Genomic DNA, 17,590 nt, shown 5'->3' on the forward strand with positions numbered 1-17,590 from the left:
CACATATAATTTGCAATAAAAGATGGAATGTGAAAGGTTCAAAGGACATAAAGGTAAACAAATAGGGTGAAAAGAGAAAACAGTGAGAAACTGAAAGGTCAACTCTCCCCCAAAACTGATATTTTAATTCTGGGTGACCGCAACAAGAATGAATGGCTCACTGGCTTCTAGCATCTCTCAAGACCTCCAGTTGTGGGATTTTCTCACAGTACCATGCTTCTAAGACTAATTATGTGAAGGGACAGATTTACCATTAGGCACAATAGACCCGTGCTTCTAGGCAGCAAGGACAAATGGGCAGATTTTACCTACATAACTACTGCCCATATGTGTTGCATCAACACATTTTAATTTTATCACAATATGCTAGGTTAGGTTAAGACCACAAAAGCAAAGAACAGCCCTGTGTAAAAGAAACAATCCTAACATAGGGATGAGGCCTTGTGTGCCAAATACTATGTGCCAACAAGCTCCAGTAATTATTATATATCACTGGCCATAAACAATGAAGGTGTCACTCTCTTGCAGACAGATTTACCAATAACTTTGTCAATTTACATTATAGGTAATCCACTAGGACAGAAGGGCACCAACTGTTGATTTACTAGTGGCCAAAGCAGTTGGATAGAACTGGAAATCCAGGTAGAGATACCTTGCTAGTGAAGTCCACAAGAGCTAAAAGAAGTCACCCTGTATTTTCTTGTTAGTCGCCACACAAAACTGAAATGTCAATTATGGATGAAGTTGACCTTTAAACAGTAGCTGGAGTGGTAAAATAAAACAACAAAATTTGAAACAAAAAGACAGGAACTAACTTTCAAAGTCAAATTCATGGTCACTGAGGGGACTGCTGAGACCAGAATCTGCAAAGAACAGTAAATAAAGAAATAAAAACAACTTGTTTTGATGTCTTATTCACATTCAAGAACAGATAGTGAGTTACATTAATAACAAAGACATTCCATTTGTTTCTGTTTATGGTGAGATGTAACGGCTACATGTAAGTGGTGTAGCTCTGACACAGTCTGTAAAAACTGTAAATACTAATGGACAACAAAGGTCAATAGAAAAACACAACTGGTTTTACCCACAGTAATGCACCGGGGACCAGCCACCATCTTCTTCTAGGTATTAGTAACATAAAAAAAACTAGTATTGAAGCCAAAACATTGTATTTAGATTTGGATAAGTTTTGGAATGGTTAGGACACCTGCCAGTTTTTTATTTCTGTGTCTGTCCCATCAGGAAGATTTCCCCTTCACTTCCTGTCCCAGAAACACAGCAGGAAATAAATGTAAATCTCTCAAAAAATTGCAAAGGGGTATCCACTCTTAGAGAATTGTCACAATAACAGGTTTACTCACTGAAAAATTTACTCTCATCTCCTGTTCCTGCACCAACACAAAATTTGGTGAGTGCATATCTCCCCAAAGAAGACACAGAGAGCAATAAAAACTTGGCAGGGGTTCTAATGCTTACTGGCATTATCTAAGACTTAAAAAGTGTTGGCTTTATACACACTTACATACTCTACTATAGGTTGTGTAGAGGTTGAATCTAATTTACTATGATCAGTAAATTCCTCCCATGTCTCCTATATGCGAGATGCCAGAGTTATAAACGTAAACTGCATGTGACCAGTCAGTTAGGAGACGAATGCTGGAAATGTTGAAAGTTGTATGCAAAAATTCTCAAATGTAGACTAAGCCTGCCATGTTCCAGTAAATAGGTTGCTCATTCATGAATCCTATTTACCAGGATGTTTATACAGAAATGTACTCACAGAAAATCTGTGTATACATAATCCCTCTAATGGGTTTTAGGATATAAGTGACGTTATTTTTCTTACTTTTTACATTAATACTGTTCTTACACTTGCTAGTAAACTTCACTTCTATATTTTCAAAAAACATTTACTTAAATTTCTCTCTCAAAAAATGCTAAACAGCAAGCAAAATACCTGTCTTAACTTATTATAATGGCCAAGTAGATTTAAAGGATTTTGAGGTGACAGGGCATGAGGAAAGAAATGGACACAAGTCAGGGCTCTGGTATTAAAACATGTATAATATAAAAATTGGCTCTCAAAAATGTAAAGTATTTTTGTTTTAAACAATTTTAGTCATGATCACTAAATAAGTGCTGAGTAAAAATAAAAATGACATGTTCTCAAAAGCCTACAATTGTAAAGGGATCATGCCATCTTTTATTATTTTTATAGCCCAAGTCCAACCAAAACTTTTTATTTCGTATTTCAGGCAAGGGTTAGATTTTATATTTCAGGGAAATAATCTTTTTTTCAGTGTGGTGTCTCCCCCATTAGTTTGAATGCATTAACATGCATACTTGGGTGATAAAAGCAAGCATGTTAACCCATTGGAGCTGGCGCCTCCCAGCCCTTTAAGAGGTTTAGGATGCCTGGAGGCTGTCATAGTGGTCACATGAACGGAAAGCTCCCAATCGCAAGCCGCCGGTAACTGTGCCAGAAGCGTGCTCTCAGCTCAGCTGTTTTTGCAATATTGCACGCAAATATGAGGCTGCTGGGCGCTAAGGCCCACCCGCCGAGAGGCCACATATTTGCGTGCGGTCGGCGCCAAGAGGTTAAAGCAACAACTGTTTACATAAACTTTGGTAGCTTGAACACGATCCCATGATTGACCATCATCTAAATATATGGTTATCCTAATCGGACCTAATCTGGAATATGCAGTTCAGTTTTGGGCACCAGTTCATAAAAAGCAAATGGGAGAACTGGAGAAAGTGCAGTGAAGGGAATCCAAACTGATAAGAGGCACAGAGGAGCTCAGCTACAGTATGAGGAAAGATAAGCTGAACTGAATTTATTTTCTCTAGAGAATAGGCATTTAAGGGGGATCTGATCACCATGTATAAATACATAAGTAGTCAATATAGTGAACTTGTCAAGTGATTCACATTCAGGTCATCACAAAGGACAAGGAGGCACTCTTTACGTCCGGAGAAAAAGATATTTAGCCTCCAAATACGGAAAGGCTTCTTCACAGTAAGAACTGTGAAAATGTGAAATAGCCTCCCCCAAAGAACTAGTTCTGGCCAGCTCAGTAAATCATTTAAAAAAAGAGCTGGATGCATTCCTAAATGCACAAAATATAACTGAATAACAATATTTACAGGTAATAACAACCCCAGGGGTAGTTGATGCAGGGACTATGCAACTGCCTCCAGGAAGAATTTTTTTCCCCTACTGGAACAATTTTAATCATGCTTTATTGCTTTTTTCACCTTTTTAACGGTGGGCATAGGATTGTATATGAGTTTGCTTATTTTTGTATTGGTTGAATTGGACAGACATGTGTCTTTTTCAAACTGACTAACTATGTAAGTAACTACACACTGGGAAACAATATTCCTCAGGTTACTTTTTAATGTGCTATATTTTAATCACCCCATAAGGCCTCATGCACATGAGCGTATTAAAGTACCCCTAAATACGCTGGATATTTCTGAAAATCAAGCGTAAATACGCTGGATATTTCTGAAAATCAAGCGTAAAAAATGCTTGGTTATGGTGCGTAGTTATGAATGTTTACATGTGTATGGCATGGAGTGTAAACACTTTCTACTGTCTGGTATATCAATATATGCTGGCCACTTGAATAAATTTACACACATATGCACGTTTGGGTACATTTATGCAGGTTTACCCACGTACGTGCATACATTTTGCTCATGAGGTCCTCTCTGAACACAGCTTTAGGACATTTTTTTTATGTCTCTAAACACTGCTCCTAAAAAAACTGATCATAATCCCTGATGTGCATGGTGACATAAGCTAACATACAACCCCAATTCCAAAAAAGTTGGGATGCGGTGTAGAATCTATAAAAAAAAGATTCCAATGATTTTCAAATCTCATAAACCCATATTTTATACCCAATAGAAAGTAGAAAATTGAAAAAATAAGGTAATTTTGAAATTGATGGCAGCAACAAAAAAATTTCAGACAGGGCAACGAAAAGCTGGCAAAATCGTCGAACAATATCAAAAACAATGTTCCTCAACATAAAATTGCAAAGACTTTAATTATATCATCTACAATACATCAAAAGTTTCCGAAAATCAGGAGAAATCTTTTTGCGCAAGGGACAAGGTCGAAATGTAATAATGGATGCCCGTGATCTTCGGGCCTTCAGAGGGCACTGCATTAAAAACAGGCATGTTTTTGTGATGGATATCACTGCATGGGCTCAGAAATCACCATCTGTGAACACAATTTGCCGTGCCATCCAAAAATGCAAGTTAAAGCTCTATCATGCAAAGACGAAGCCATACCTGAATATGATCCAGAAATCCTACTGTCTTCTCTGGGCTAAAGCTCATTTAAAATGGCCTGCTCCAAAGTGAAAAACTGTTCTGTGGTCAGACGAATCAAAATTTGACATTCTTTTTTGGCAACCATGGGCACCACATCCTCCAGACTAAAGAGGCTAGGGACCTTCTGGCTTGTTATCAGCCCTCAGTTTAAAAGCTTGCATCTCTGAATATATGGGTAGTACATTAGTGCATATGGAATGGGCAGCGTGCATATCAGGAAAGGCACCATCAATGTTGAAAGATTTATCCAACTTTTAGAGCAGTATATGCTCCCATCCAAAAAAACAATTTTTTCAGAAAAAAAACTTGCATATTTCAGCAGCACAATGCTAAACTGCATACTGCATCTATGACAGCAGCACGACTTCGTAGTAGAAGAGTCCAGGTATTTAACTGGCCTGGCTGCAGTCCAGACCTTTCACCAACTTAAAATATTTGGTGTATCTTGAAGCAAAAATATGACAAAGAAGATCCAGGACTGTTGAGCAGTTAGAATCCTATATCAGGCAAGAATGGGACAACATTTCTCCCCACTACTACAGCAACTGGTCTCCTTAGTTTCCAGACATTTACAAAGTGTTGTTGAAGAACGGATCCTATACCGTGGTAAATATTGCCCTGTTACAACTTTTTTGATGTGTTGCTGTCATCAATTTCAAATTACCTTAAATATCTTAAAATAGTACATTTTCTCAGTTAAAACATTTGATATGTTTTCTATTTTTTATTGTGAATAAAATATGGATTTTGGAGATTGGGAAATCATTGCACTCTGTTTTTATGTATATTTTACACAGCTTCCTAACTATTTGGAATTGGAGTTGTTGAACTGAGTTTAAGCCTAGGTTCACATTGGTGCGATTTGACATATGCTGTATGCCTGTAAAAACTTTTTTTTTTCACATCTGTGTGCATTAGGCCTTATACAGTGGGGACGGAAAGTATGCAGACCCCTTAAATTTTTCACTCTTTGTTATATTGCAGCCATTTGCTAAAATCAGCACCCCATATTGACAGAAAAACACAGAATTGTTGACATTTTTGCAGATTTATTAAAAAAGAAAAACTGAAATATCACATGGTCCTAAGTATTCAGACCCTTTGCTGTGACACTCATATATTTAACTCAGGTGCTGTCCATCTCTTCTGATCATCCTTGAGATGGTTCTACACCTTCATTTGAGTCCAGCTGTGTTTGATTATACTGATTGGACTTGATTAGGAAAGCCACACACCTGTCTATATAAGACCTTACAGATCACAGTGCAGAGCAAATGAGAATTGTGAGGTCAAAGGAACTGCCCGAAGAGCTCAGAGACAGAATTGTGGCAGGGCAGAGATCTGGCCAAGGTTACAAAAAAATTTTGCTGCACTTAGGGTTCCTAAGAGCACAGTGGCCTCCACAATCCTTAAATGGAAGACGTTTGTTTTTAAATGGACGACCAGAACCTTTCCTAGAGCTGGCCGTCCGGCCAAACTGAGCTTGCGGGGGGAGAAGAGCCTTGGTGAGAGAGGTAAAGAAGAATCCAAAGATCACTGTGGCTGAGCTCCAGAGATGCAGTCGGGAGATGGGAGAAAGTTGTAGAAGGTCAACCATCACTGCAGCCCTCCACCAGTCGGGGCTTTATGGCAGAGTGGCCTGACAGAAGCCTCTCCTCAGTGCAAGACACATGAAAGCCCGCATGGAGTTTGCTAAAAAAACACCTGAAGGACTCCAAGATGGTGAGAAATAAGATTCTTTGGTCTGATGAGACCAAGATTGGAACTTTTTGGCCTTAATTCTAAGCGGTATGTGTGGAGAAAACCAGGCACTGCTCATCACCTGTCCAATACAGTCCCAACAGTGAAGCATGGTGGTGGCAGCATCATGCTGTGGGGGTGTTTTTCAGCTGCAGGGACAGGACGACTGGTTGCAATTGAGGGAAAGATGAATGCGGCCAAGTACAGGGAAATCCTGGACGAAAACCTTCTCCAGCGTGTTCAGGACCTCAGACTGGGCCGAAGGTTTACCTTCCAACAAGACAATGACCCTAACCACACAGCTAAAATAACGAAGGTGTGGCTTCACATCAATTCCGTGACTGTTCTTGAATGGCCCAGCCAGAGCCCTGACTTAAACCCAATTGAGCATTTCTGGAGAGACCTAAAAATGGCTGTCCACCAACGTTTACCATCCAACCTGACAGAACTGGAGAGGATCTGCAAGGAGGAATGGCAAAGGATCCCCAAATCCAGGTGTGAAAAGCCTTGCGGCTTCACTGCCCGTTTCCTACTGCACATGCGGGAGTCGCATGGCGCTTTTTGAATGGCCCTGTTGTTTTCTGGGACACACACATGTCCCAGAATACAACGGGGCAGCTCGCCGAAGAGAAGGAAGTGACAGAACAGCGCCTCGGAATAGGAAGAGGCAGATTAGGAGGACTGCCTAGCAACAGGGGTTTCTAGTAAGTAAAAAAAAATTTTTTTTCAAATTTTTTTTTATACATTTTTTGTAGAATTTTTATGTCATTTTTTGTTTTAGGGTGGACCTCCGCTTTAAAGAGTCTGATTATCCATGGACTGGATGCTAATCTTCTTTCTTGATAAACTGAAAGTGATGACACTTGACTCTTTAAATGTACTAAAGCTTAGACCTTTATCTACACCACTCTGTAGAAACTCTAATGCCCCGTACGCACGGTCGGACATTGATCGGACATTCCGACAACAAAATCCTAGGATTTTTTCCAACGGATGTTGGCTCAAACTTGTCTTGCATACACACGGTCACACAAAGTTGTCGGAAAATCCGATCATTCTGAACGCGGTGACATAAAACACATACGTCGGGACTATAAACGGGGCAGTAGCCAATAGCTTTCATCTCTTTATTTATTCTGAGCATGCGTGGCACTTTGTGTGTCGGATTTGTGTACACACGTTCGGAAATTCCGACAACGGATTTTGTTGTCGGAAAATTTTATAGCCTGCTCTCAAACTTTATGTGTCAGAAAATCCGATGGAAAATGTGTGATGGAGCCTACACACGGTCGGAATTTCCGACAACAAGATCCTATCACACATTTTCCGTCGGAAAATCCGACCGTGTACGGGGCATAAGTCTGCCACTGAGCTTTGTGCTTTGAAGGTGTTCTCTGTGCACCATCTGTTAAAACACTTCCATACTCTCTGGTAGATGTTACGTGTCTCAACTTTCTGCTTTTCAGCAGTGTATCTATTAAACAGCTTGAGAACCCTTTTCCTTTCAGCAGCTGCTTTTTAGATACCAGGCGGCCAAGTTCCACCTTTTCACTTGGGGACAGTATACTGAGCCCTGGGAGAGTAGATCTTCCTGGATTGGTAGGAACCAGGGGGACTCTACAGCAAGTTCTTTGAGCATAGAGAACCACGGTCTCCTCAGCCAGTGGGGTGCTTTGAGAATCAGTGTTGTGTTCTTAGTATGGAGTTTCCTTATTACCGCTGGTAGTAGTACTGGTGGGGGAAAGGCAAAACATTTGTTGAATGTCCACCTCTGTGCCATCTACCCCAAGTGCTCCATCTTCTCTTTCAGGGAGTAGAACGCTCTGACTTTTCTGCTTTCTTTTGAGGCAAATAAGTCCACCTAGATTTTCTGAGAATGTCTGTGTGTATTTGAGATTTTCTAGTAATCTCCCGGGGGATTCTGCAAAAAGGAGAAGGTCGTCTAAATAGGCATCGATGGATATGCCTTTGACTCGCAGTCGTGCCAGAGCTTCCGCCAGAATTTTTGTAAAAATTCTGGGTGAAGAGGAAAGGCCAAAGGGTAGAGCTCGGAATTGAAGGTGCATGGATTCCTTTTTTGTTTCTATTGCTAACCTTAGAAATTTCTGACAATTTTGATGTATCGGGATGTGTAGGTATGCGTCTTTTAAGTCTAGGGAAACCATATAACAGTTTGGAGGTAATAGAGCCTTCACTGTGTATATGGAATCCATTCTGAATTGTTTGTAAGTTATAGATAGATTTAAGGATTTGAGGTTGAGGATTGCTCTGTCCTTTCTCAAGGGTTTTTGTACTCCGAATATGTGGGAGTAGAAGCCCTGCCCTCTTTCTTCCTTTGGTACCTTGGTGATTACCCCTTGTTTTCTGAGATCCTTTATGGTTCTCATTAACCCTCTGGACTTTTCTTTGTTTTTTGGAAGCTGTGTGGTGTAAAGCCTGCTTGGGGGTAATCTTGAGAACTCTAGATGATACCCATCTCTTATCGTTCTCAAAATAAACCGATTGGAGGATATCTTTTCCCATTGTGGGAGGAAGGCCCCCAGTCTTCCTCCCACTGTGACTAATTTGTCATTTGTTATTACAGGTTTGTTCAGGAGGACGAAAAATCGCCCCTCCCTTGCCTCCTTTTATTCTGCTGTGGCTGACTCCAAGCTGCTTTGCGTTTCAGCGGAAACGCCTTCTTTTTATCCGCTGTACGGTCCAGCACTTTCTCCAACCCTGGCCCAAACAGCAAGTCCCCTGTAAATGGGATCCTGCAAAGTTTGGCTTTGGACGCGCAGCCCCCCTGCCATGTCTTTAGCCATAGAGCCCTTCTTGTAGAGTTGGCTAGTGCGGAGGATCTGCCTGCCATCCATACCAGCTCTGCTGAAGCGTCTGCGAGATACCCAATGCCGCGCAGAAGTGTGGGAAAGGAAAATAGAATCGAATCTTTTGCAGTTCCTTCCTCAATGTGTGCCTGAATTTGGGTCAACCAGAACTATACATTTCTGGCCACCATCGTGACTGCCATAGCTGGCTTTAAGCTCCCCACTGTGGAGTCCCATGACTTTTTTTAATAGCGAGCCCATCCTTTTATCCATTGCCTTAGTAAGACCCCCATATCCTCAAATGCCAAATCCGTGTGTCTCGAAACTTGTGAGAAGGCTGCATCTAACTTTGGGGTTTTGTTCCATACTGATGATGGGTCACCTGAAAGTGGAAACCGTCTCTTTAGGGCTTTAGAAAAAAATATTTTTCTTTCTGGTTCCTGCCATTCTTTTTTAACTGCCTCTATTAAAACCTTATGAACAGAAAAATTCTTCTTTTCCTGTTCTCCTAAGCCCCCATACATCTGATCATGTAGGGATAGAGGTTCCTTTTCCGTTTGTATACCTAGCGTGGTATAAATGGCCCCCAAGAGATGGTCGACCTCTTCCAGTGACAGCTTGTATTGGGATGGATTTCTGGAATCCCCTTCCAGAGCTTCACCCTCTGATTCTTGGGAGCCGGATGTTGCACTGTCAGGTCCCTCTTCCGCCTCCTCTCTAGGGGCTACTGAAGGGCCTGCACTAGTGGAGGGTATTGCTTGCGTCTTTGGTAACGCTGCCTGTACTGGGGAAGGAGCAGTCTGAAGCTGCGGGATCTGAAACTCTTCAAAGAAGGTTTTAAAGGATTTTAAAGTACTAGATAACTCTTTAACAGATGCCGCTAGCTCACTCTGCTACGTGGAATGTTCCTGTACTAATTTGCTAATACATTCTTTACATAATGCTTTCCCCCAGGAGTCTATAAGTGTAGTTTTACAGGAAGGGCACCTCCTCTTTGAGCTATGAGGGGGCCTGGTTTTGTCTGTTTTCTGAAAAGACACAAAAAAGAAACCCAACAATATTAATACTTCAGTAACCCTCCCCTGCAATATTGCAGGTGTGGGCTTGCCTCACCAGGGACCCCATGAACCACCCTCTGACACCGGAGGGACCTTTACCTACCCCCCCCTTTCCATGTACTCCTAAGGGGGGGGGATGGTAGGCCAGGGGAGTTCCACCCTAGGTTTCCCTTACCTTCACATGGCTGGAGCTGGTCTCTGCTGGAGCAGTGTCTCTTCCCTCTGTGTCCGACATAATGGTGTCACCACTGGAGCCTCTGCTGTCTCTACAGCATGTGCGGCTCCTCTCCAGGCCATGCCTGGCTCCTTTTCATAAAACCCGGAAGTGCACGCCCCCTCCGCCGGATATGATGTCACCAGCCACAGACTCCGTGCGGTCCTAATACCCGGCATGGTTTACACTGCCAGTGCTACCACACGCTGCTGAGGGTATGGGACGGCTGGACATGCACCTCTTCTCACCGCGCTCGGTGCTGAAAGGGAGCCCCCCCACCTCCACCTGCTCTCAGGGATGCGGGGGTGACAGTCTTTGCCAGGTTAGTTCCTTCCTGGTCTGTCCAAGGAGCCTCTGCTCCCTTTTAGGACATGCTGCCTGAGCCTCCCTGGCTCTCCTGGCTTGGTTCCAGTGGTGTCTCCCCTCTGGAGGAAACACAAATAACTGAGGAGCCAGCAGGGGAGGAGTAAATTTGTAGAAGGCTGGCGCGGTGTTTTCTACAGAGGGGAGGAGCCAAGGTCTCTCAGGTGGCTGTCCTGAAAGATGATTAGGGGAAAGTGCCCTGTATTGAGGTGGTTAAGGACTACTTTTAATATTCTTTTACAAACATACACATTTTAAAAGTATAGCTTAATATTGCTTCCCTTCTCTAGAGCATTGAGCACCATGCATTTACTGATAAAATAGTTGGTATGGAAAATACCTTCCACTTCCTAAGGGCATCATGGGCCCCTGGGCAAAGTAATGCACTGGGGCCCCTACCAGCCTGCATCGGGTGCCCCCATCACAGTGCCCATGTACATCATGTTACCCCATCACAGTGCCCATATACTGTACATCAGGTGTCCCCATCACAGTGTCCCCTTACATCAGGTGTCCCCATCACAGTGTGCCCTTACATTGGGTTCCACCATCACAGTGTCCACATAAATTGGATCCCCCCATCACAGTATCCTTTTACATCATGTCACCCCATCACAGTGTCCCCTTACATCATGTCACCCCATCACAGTGCCCATTTATCAGGTATCCCCATCACAGTGTCTCCATACATTGGGTTCCCCTATCTAAGTTACATAGTTACATAGTAGGTGAGGTTGAAAAAAGACACAAGTCCATCAAGTCCAACCTATATGTGTGATTATGTGTCAGTATTACATTACATATCCCTGTATATTGCGGTCATTCAGGTGATTATCTAATAGTTTCTTGAAGCTATCAATGCTCCCTGCTGAGACCACCGCCTGAATTCCACATCCTTGCCGCTCTTACAGTAAAGAACCCTCTACGTAGTTTAAGGTTAAACCTCTTTTCTTCTAATTGTAATGAGTGGCCACGAGTCTTATTAAACTCTCTTCTGCAAAAAAGTTTTATCCCTATTGTGGGGTCACCAGTACAGTATTTGTAAATTGAAATCATATCCCCTCTCAAGCGTCTCTTCTCCAGAGAGAATAAGTTCAGTGCTCGCAACCTTTCCTCATAACTAAGATCCTCCAGACCCTTTATTAGCTTTGTTGCCCTTCTTTGAACACTTTGTAAGTGTTCATTAAAATCAGCTTCCCCCATCACAGTGCCCCCTTACAGTGTCCCCATACGTCAAGAGTCCCCCATCACAGTGTCCCTATACATCAGGTTCCCCCATTACAGTGGCCCCATCACAGTGTCCCCATACATCAGGTGTCCCCCATCACTGTGTCCCTTACATCAGGTTCCCCCCCATCAGTGTCCCCATACATTGGGTTCCCCCATCACAGTGTCCCTTACATCAGGTTCCCCCATCACAGTGTCCATAAAGATCAAATGTCCCCATCAAAGTACCCTCATACAACAGGTGTCCCCATCACAGTGTCCCTTACATCAGGTTGCCCCATTAGTGTCCCCATACATTGGGTTCCCCTATCACAGAGGCCCCATACATCAGGTGCCCCTTCACAGTGTCCCCATACATCAGGTGTCCCCCATCACAGTGTCCCTTACATCAGGTGTCCCCATCACAGTGTCCCTTACATCAGGTGTCCCCCATCACAGTGTCCATATAGATCAGATGTCCCCATCAAAGTACGCTCATACAACAGGTGTCCCAATCACAGTGTCCTCTTAAATCAGGTGTCCCCCATTACAGTGCCCCCTTACATCATGTCACCCCATCACAGTGCCCCCATACATCATGTCACCCCATCACATTGCCCATATAATGTACATCAGGTGTCCCTATCGCAGTGCCCCCATACACTGGGTTCCCCCATCACAGAGTCCCCATACATCAGGTGTCCCCCATCACAGTGCCCATATTGATCAGATGTCCCCATCACAGTGCTCCCATATATTAGGTGTCTCCATCACAGTGTCCTTTTAAATCAGGTTCCCCCAATCACAGTGTCCCCATACATCAGGTGTCCCCCATTAAAACCTCCACCTACCTGAATGAAAGCGGCATCACTCCTGTCAGACACTAACAAGCTCCCAATGCCCCCTCCTCCATAGGACGACATGACAATACACCCTGGACAGCTGCCCCTCCCCTTATCCCGGCCCTAGTGGCGAGCACTAGGCGAAGCGCGGTCCTCCTCCGCTTTAAATGCTGTGCAGTGTGCAGGGAGTCGTGCCTGTGATGTCACTGGTTGCTAGACGACAGGCGGCTCTAGCAACCAGTGGCCAGTAAGGCTCAGGTGGAGGTGGACGCGGAGCCAGAGCTATGTCGGGTTTTGCTGGCTCTATCAGTTTCATTCCGGGACACTGTATTGTTCCTGAATGAAGGGCCCGGGACAATCCTAGATCATTGGAGCGACAAACCTGGCCCTGATGAGGCCCCATATTCGGCTGGGGCCCCTGGGCAGTGCCCAGGGGTGCCCGCTTGATAAGACAGCCCTGCACTTCCCTCCTCCCCACAGATCAGTTCCACATTTAAGGGGCCTACTTGTATAAGTCCTGTGTGGTAATCCAAAAATGAATAAATAAAATGTTAATTAAAAAAACATAATTATATATATATATATATATATATATATATATATATATATATATATATATATATATATATATACACATACACTACCGTTCAAAAGTTTGGGGTCACCCAAACAATTTTGTGTTTTCCATGAAAAGTCACACTTATTCACCACCATACGTTGTGAAATGAATAGAAAATAGAGTCAAGACATTGACAAGGTTAGAAATAATGATTTGTATTTGAAATAACATTGTTTTTACATCAAACTTTGCTTTCATCAAAGAATCCTCCTTTTGCAGCAATTACAGCATTGCACACCTTTGGCATCCGTCCACAACACTTTTTTCCAGTCTTCCTCTGTCCAATGTCTGTGTTCTTTTGCCCATCTTAATCTTTTTCTTTTATTGGCCAGTCTCAGATATGGCTTTTTCTTTGCCACTCTGCCCTGAAGCCCAAAATCCCGCAGCTGCCTCTTCACTGTAGATGTTGACACTGGTGTTTTGCGGGTACTATTTAATGAAGATGCCAGTTGGGGACCTGTGAGGCGTCTGTTTCTCAAACTAGAGACTCTAATGTGCTTATCTTCTTGCTTAGTTGTGCAACGCGGCCTCCCACTTCTTTTTCTACTCTGGTTAGAGCCTGTTTGTGCTGTCCTCTGAAGGGAGTAGTACACACCGTTGTAGGAAATCTTCAATTTCTTTGCAATTTCTCGCATGGAATAGCCTTCATTTCTAAGAACAAGAATAGACTGTCGAGTTTCAGATGAAAGTTTTCTTTTTCTGGCCATTTTGAGCGTTTAATTGACCCCACAAATGTGATGCTCCAGAAACTCAATCTGCTCACAGGAAGGTCAGTTTTGTAGCTTCTGGAAGGAGCTAGACTGTTTTTAGATGTGTGAACATGATTGCACAAGGGTTTGCTAATCATCAATTAGCCTTCTGAGCCAATGAGCAAACACATTGTACCATTAGAACACTGGAGTGATAGTTGCTGGAAATGGGCCTCTATACACCTATGTAGATATTGCACCAAAAACTAGACATTTGCAGTTAGAATAGTCATTTACCACATTAGCAATGTATAGAGTATATTTGTTTAAAGTTAGGACTAGTTTAAAGTTAGCTTCATTTAAAAGTACAGTGCTTTTCCTTCAAAAATAAGGACATTTCAATGTGACCCCAAACTTTTGAACGGTAGTGTATGTATATATATATATATATATATATATATATATATATATATATATATATATATATATATATATATATATATATATATATATATATATATATATATATATATTTTTTTTATTATTAATTTATTTATTTATTTATTTTTTTTTACAGTTTTGAAAGCCATAATAATTTTGTATTGTCTTTAATTTCTGTGCATGGGGTTTTAAAAAAAATGTGTCTTTTCAAATTAGATATCAACTGTACATCTTTTCCTGAATGGCACATTAAGCTATTAGGTCTATTATTAATGATGCAGAATTTTAACCTAATATTTATTCACAACTAAAAATAGTTTACATGCCAAAAGTTGTCAGTGCCAATTTTAGCTTAAATTATAGAGGTCTGCAAACAGGATTTAAGGGGTTAAGATATATACAACTGAAAACTGTCAGAGAGGCACATCTGACTCAAATTACTATATATTAATATGCAATATTCACCTGACAAAAATATTTTTAAAATTTTAATTTTGTTTTAGGTCAAATCATAACAAAGAAAATGTCTAATTTCAAGCCCCTGATTCTTGCTTTCAGCAGCTGCAGCGAACTATAAGCCAAACCCTTCATAGGACAGATGCTGCCCATATCATCAGTTTAGATGTCTAAAATAGATGTGACAGTTCTAATAACAAAAATCAAAATAAGCAGGGATGATGGTTTCTTGGAAGCTTCCATTCACACAACCAAAGTCAATTAAGTATTTTATTCTGTATGTAGACTTTAATTAATTACTTTACTTGCTGTATATACTTTGTAAAATTCAATAAAAGAAGCAAAAAAGGACAGCAGGTCATATGTTGGTCCTTTGGTGTTAGGTTGATAACACTCTTCTAACAGGACATTTATACTGTAAATGTTAAAAGGGATTAGAAGACTTTATTGTTTAGTTAGTATAGTTACTCATTGATTATTAATATTTATATAGTCAAGTAGAAAGAAACACAAATCCATCTAGTTCAACCAAAAGGAAAAACATATAGAATAGAACAAATAGAAACCCTCCATATATACACAATACTATAATTAAAGTTGATTCAGAGGAAGGCAAAAAACCCATATGAAACATAGTCTAATTTGCTCCATTGAGGGCTTATTTTTTAAGCTATAATATTATTAAATATATACTGTATATAAATAATTTATTCAAGAGGAAGTTCCTTAACCAAAAGGAAATGTATTTTTATTTAAAAACATCATTAACTTTATGGACCAAGTCAGATGTGAAGTTCAGTTGCCTGCAACAGAACTTTACTTAAACCCAAAAATAAAAATGTAATATATTGCAGCTTACCGATCCTTAGATGTGGCTGCATTAGTTTTCTTTTTTTTAGGCTTTTTGCCCTTTATTTTACCTGATGATCCGACCAGTAACACATTTCCTGTCTTAGGCTGCTTACACAGAGATGCTTTACAGGCGCTATAGCACTAAAAAATAGCGCCTGCAAAGCTCCTGTAAAAAGCCTCTCCTCTAACTTCAGTGTGAAAGCCCGAGTGCTTTCACACTGGAGCGGTGAGCTGGCAGGACGCCAAAAAAAGTCCTGCAAGCCACATCTTTGCAGCACTGTAGGAGTGGTGTATACACCGCTCCTAAAGCGCGGGCAGCGCCGCTGAATCGCCGGCATAGCACCGTTTTGTGGCCAGTTTTAACCCTTTTTCGGCCGGTAGCTGGGCGTTTTTAACCGCCACAAAAACGACGGCACTTTGCCGCCAATGCCCCCAACGCCCCAGTCTGAAAGTAGCCTTAGGGTGTGTACATTTTGGATGAACTAGTAAAGCAGACACCTTTGGACAGCAAAATTGTCGGTCTGGGGAGAGGGTAGTGTAAGATGCACTAGCAGGTTTAGATGGACTTGACTAACCTATTGATGCTGAACTTCAGATAACACTTTCTAAGCAGTTACAGCAGTTTATTTTTTCTTTTGGATGGTTTGTCTTAACCCTCTAAGTCGCATGTGTCAAACACAAGGCCTGCCAGATCATTTTATGTGGCCCTCGTACCTCTCCTGCAGCTGCGGCAACCCCCTCATCTTGGCCCCACCTTGTCTCAGCAGTCAGCAGCAGAGAGGACGGCAGAACTCCCCCTACAGATCCTGCGCCTCTCTGTGCAGCCACAGCACCCCCTCGTCTCTGCCTCCCCTGGTCTCAGCATTAAGCAGACTCTGGCAGCACTTTCTGCTTCCAAGGTCTGCCCCAGCTTCTTCCTGGAAGCAGCACAAGGTAAAGAGGGTGCACTGTGATGTAAGGGAGGGTGGAAGACTCTTGACTTCTGATGGTGGTGTGGGGGGGCTCTTGACATCTGATGTAAGGGGGTGGGGGGGTCGCCGTGCTCTGGACATTTACTTTTAATTCTGAGAAGAATACAATTCTATGCCAGTTGAAAAGGAGGGTTGCACACTGCTGGTATCTACAAGAAACACCATGGCAGAACCATGTTCCATCTGAGCAGTTTCCAATAAAGTTACTTGTGGATGATACCAACGAAGTGCGACCCTCTTTTTCAGACTTGCATCTGCTACAGGAATGTGAGTGGGCTCAGTGTCAGCCTACACCTGCTCTTCACAGCTTACATCTTTATGGTTGAACTGGATGGACTTGTGTCTTTTTTTCAACCTGACTATGTAACATCTTAAGTTATTACTAAAACCAGTAATATTCAAAGGCAGAGGCAATTATTTAATATGATAAAGAGTTTGATACATTTATACAGTCTTAAGCCTCGTACACACGTTTTGATTTTCGGACGACAGAACGTCCTTTGTTGCTAGTCTCATGTCGAAAGTGAAGAGGTTACTAACAATACGAGAATTTTCGTTTGACAGAATATAACGTCAGAAGTGACGTAACGTGTTGAATAGTTTTGTATGTATTCTTTCGTTTCTGAGCATGCAATTAAATTGAGTTTGACACCCCTGCGCTAACTGCTACTTTGTATGGACAGCTAACTGCTACTTTGTATGGACAGCTAACTGCTACTTTGTATGGACAGCTTGGTCTGTTAAAGGAAGCTGGAAAATAACAGACTTATGCCCCGTACACACGGTCGGATTTTCCGATGGAAAATGTTAGATTGGAGCGTGTTGTCGGAAATTCCGACCGTGTGTGGGCTCCATCGGACATTTTCCATCGGATTTTCTGACACACAAAGTTTGAGAGCAGGATATAAAATTTTCCGACAACAAAATCCGTTGTCGGAAATTCCGATCGTGTGTACACAAATCCGATGGACAAAGTGCC

General features: G+C 42.0%; 1 protein-coding gene across 17 annotated transcripts in view; it reads right to left on the reverse strand.

The window, feature by feature from the left end:
• PTPRS (protein tyrosine phosphatase receptor type S) overlaps nt 1–17,590 on the reverse strand; it is a 744,226-nt gene that overhangs the window by 176,272 nt on the left and 550,364 nt on the right. For 11 of the 17 annotated variants that reach the window (XM_073594561.1, XM_073594552.1, XM_073594489.1 and 8 more), the window contains one exon: nt 816–863. The exons of the other annotated variants lie outside the window; for them this stretch is intronic. In XM_073594561.1, coding sequence (XP_073450662.1) covers nt 816–863 — 48 coding nt within the window. The remainder of the gene's footprint in view (nt 1–815; nt 864–17,590) is intronic. 17 annotated transcript variants of the gene reach the window in all.

The sequence above is a fragment of the Aquarana catesbeiana genome, linkage group LG01 (assembly GCF_042186555.1).
Source record: "Aquarana catesbeiana isolate 2022-GZ linkage group LG01, ASM4218655v1, whole genome shotgun sequence".
Lineage (NCBI taxonomy): Eukaryota > Metazoa > Chordata > Amphibia > Anura > Ranidae > Aquarana > Aquarana catesbeiana.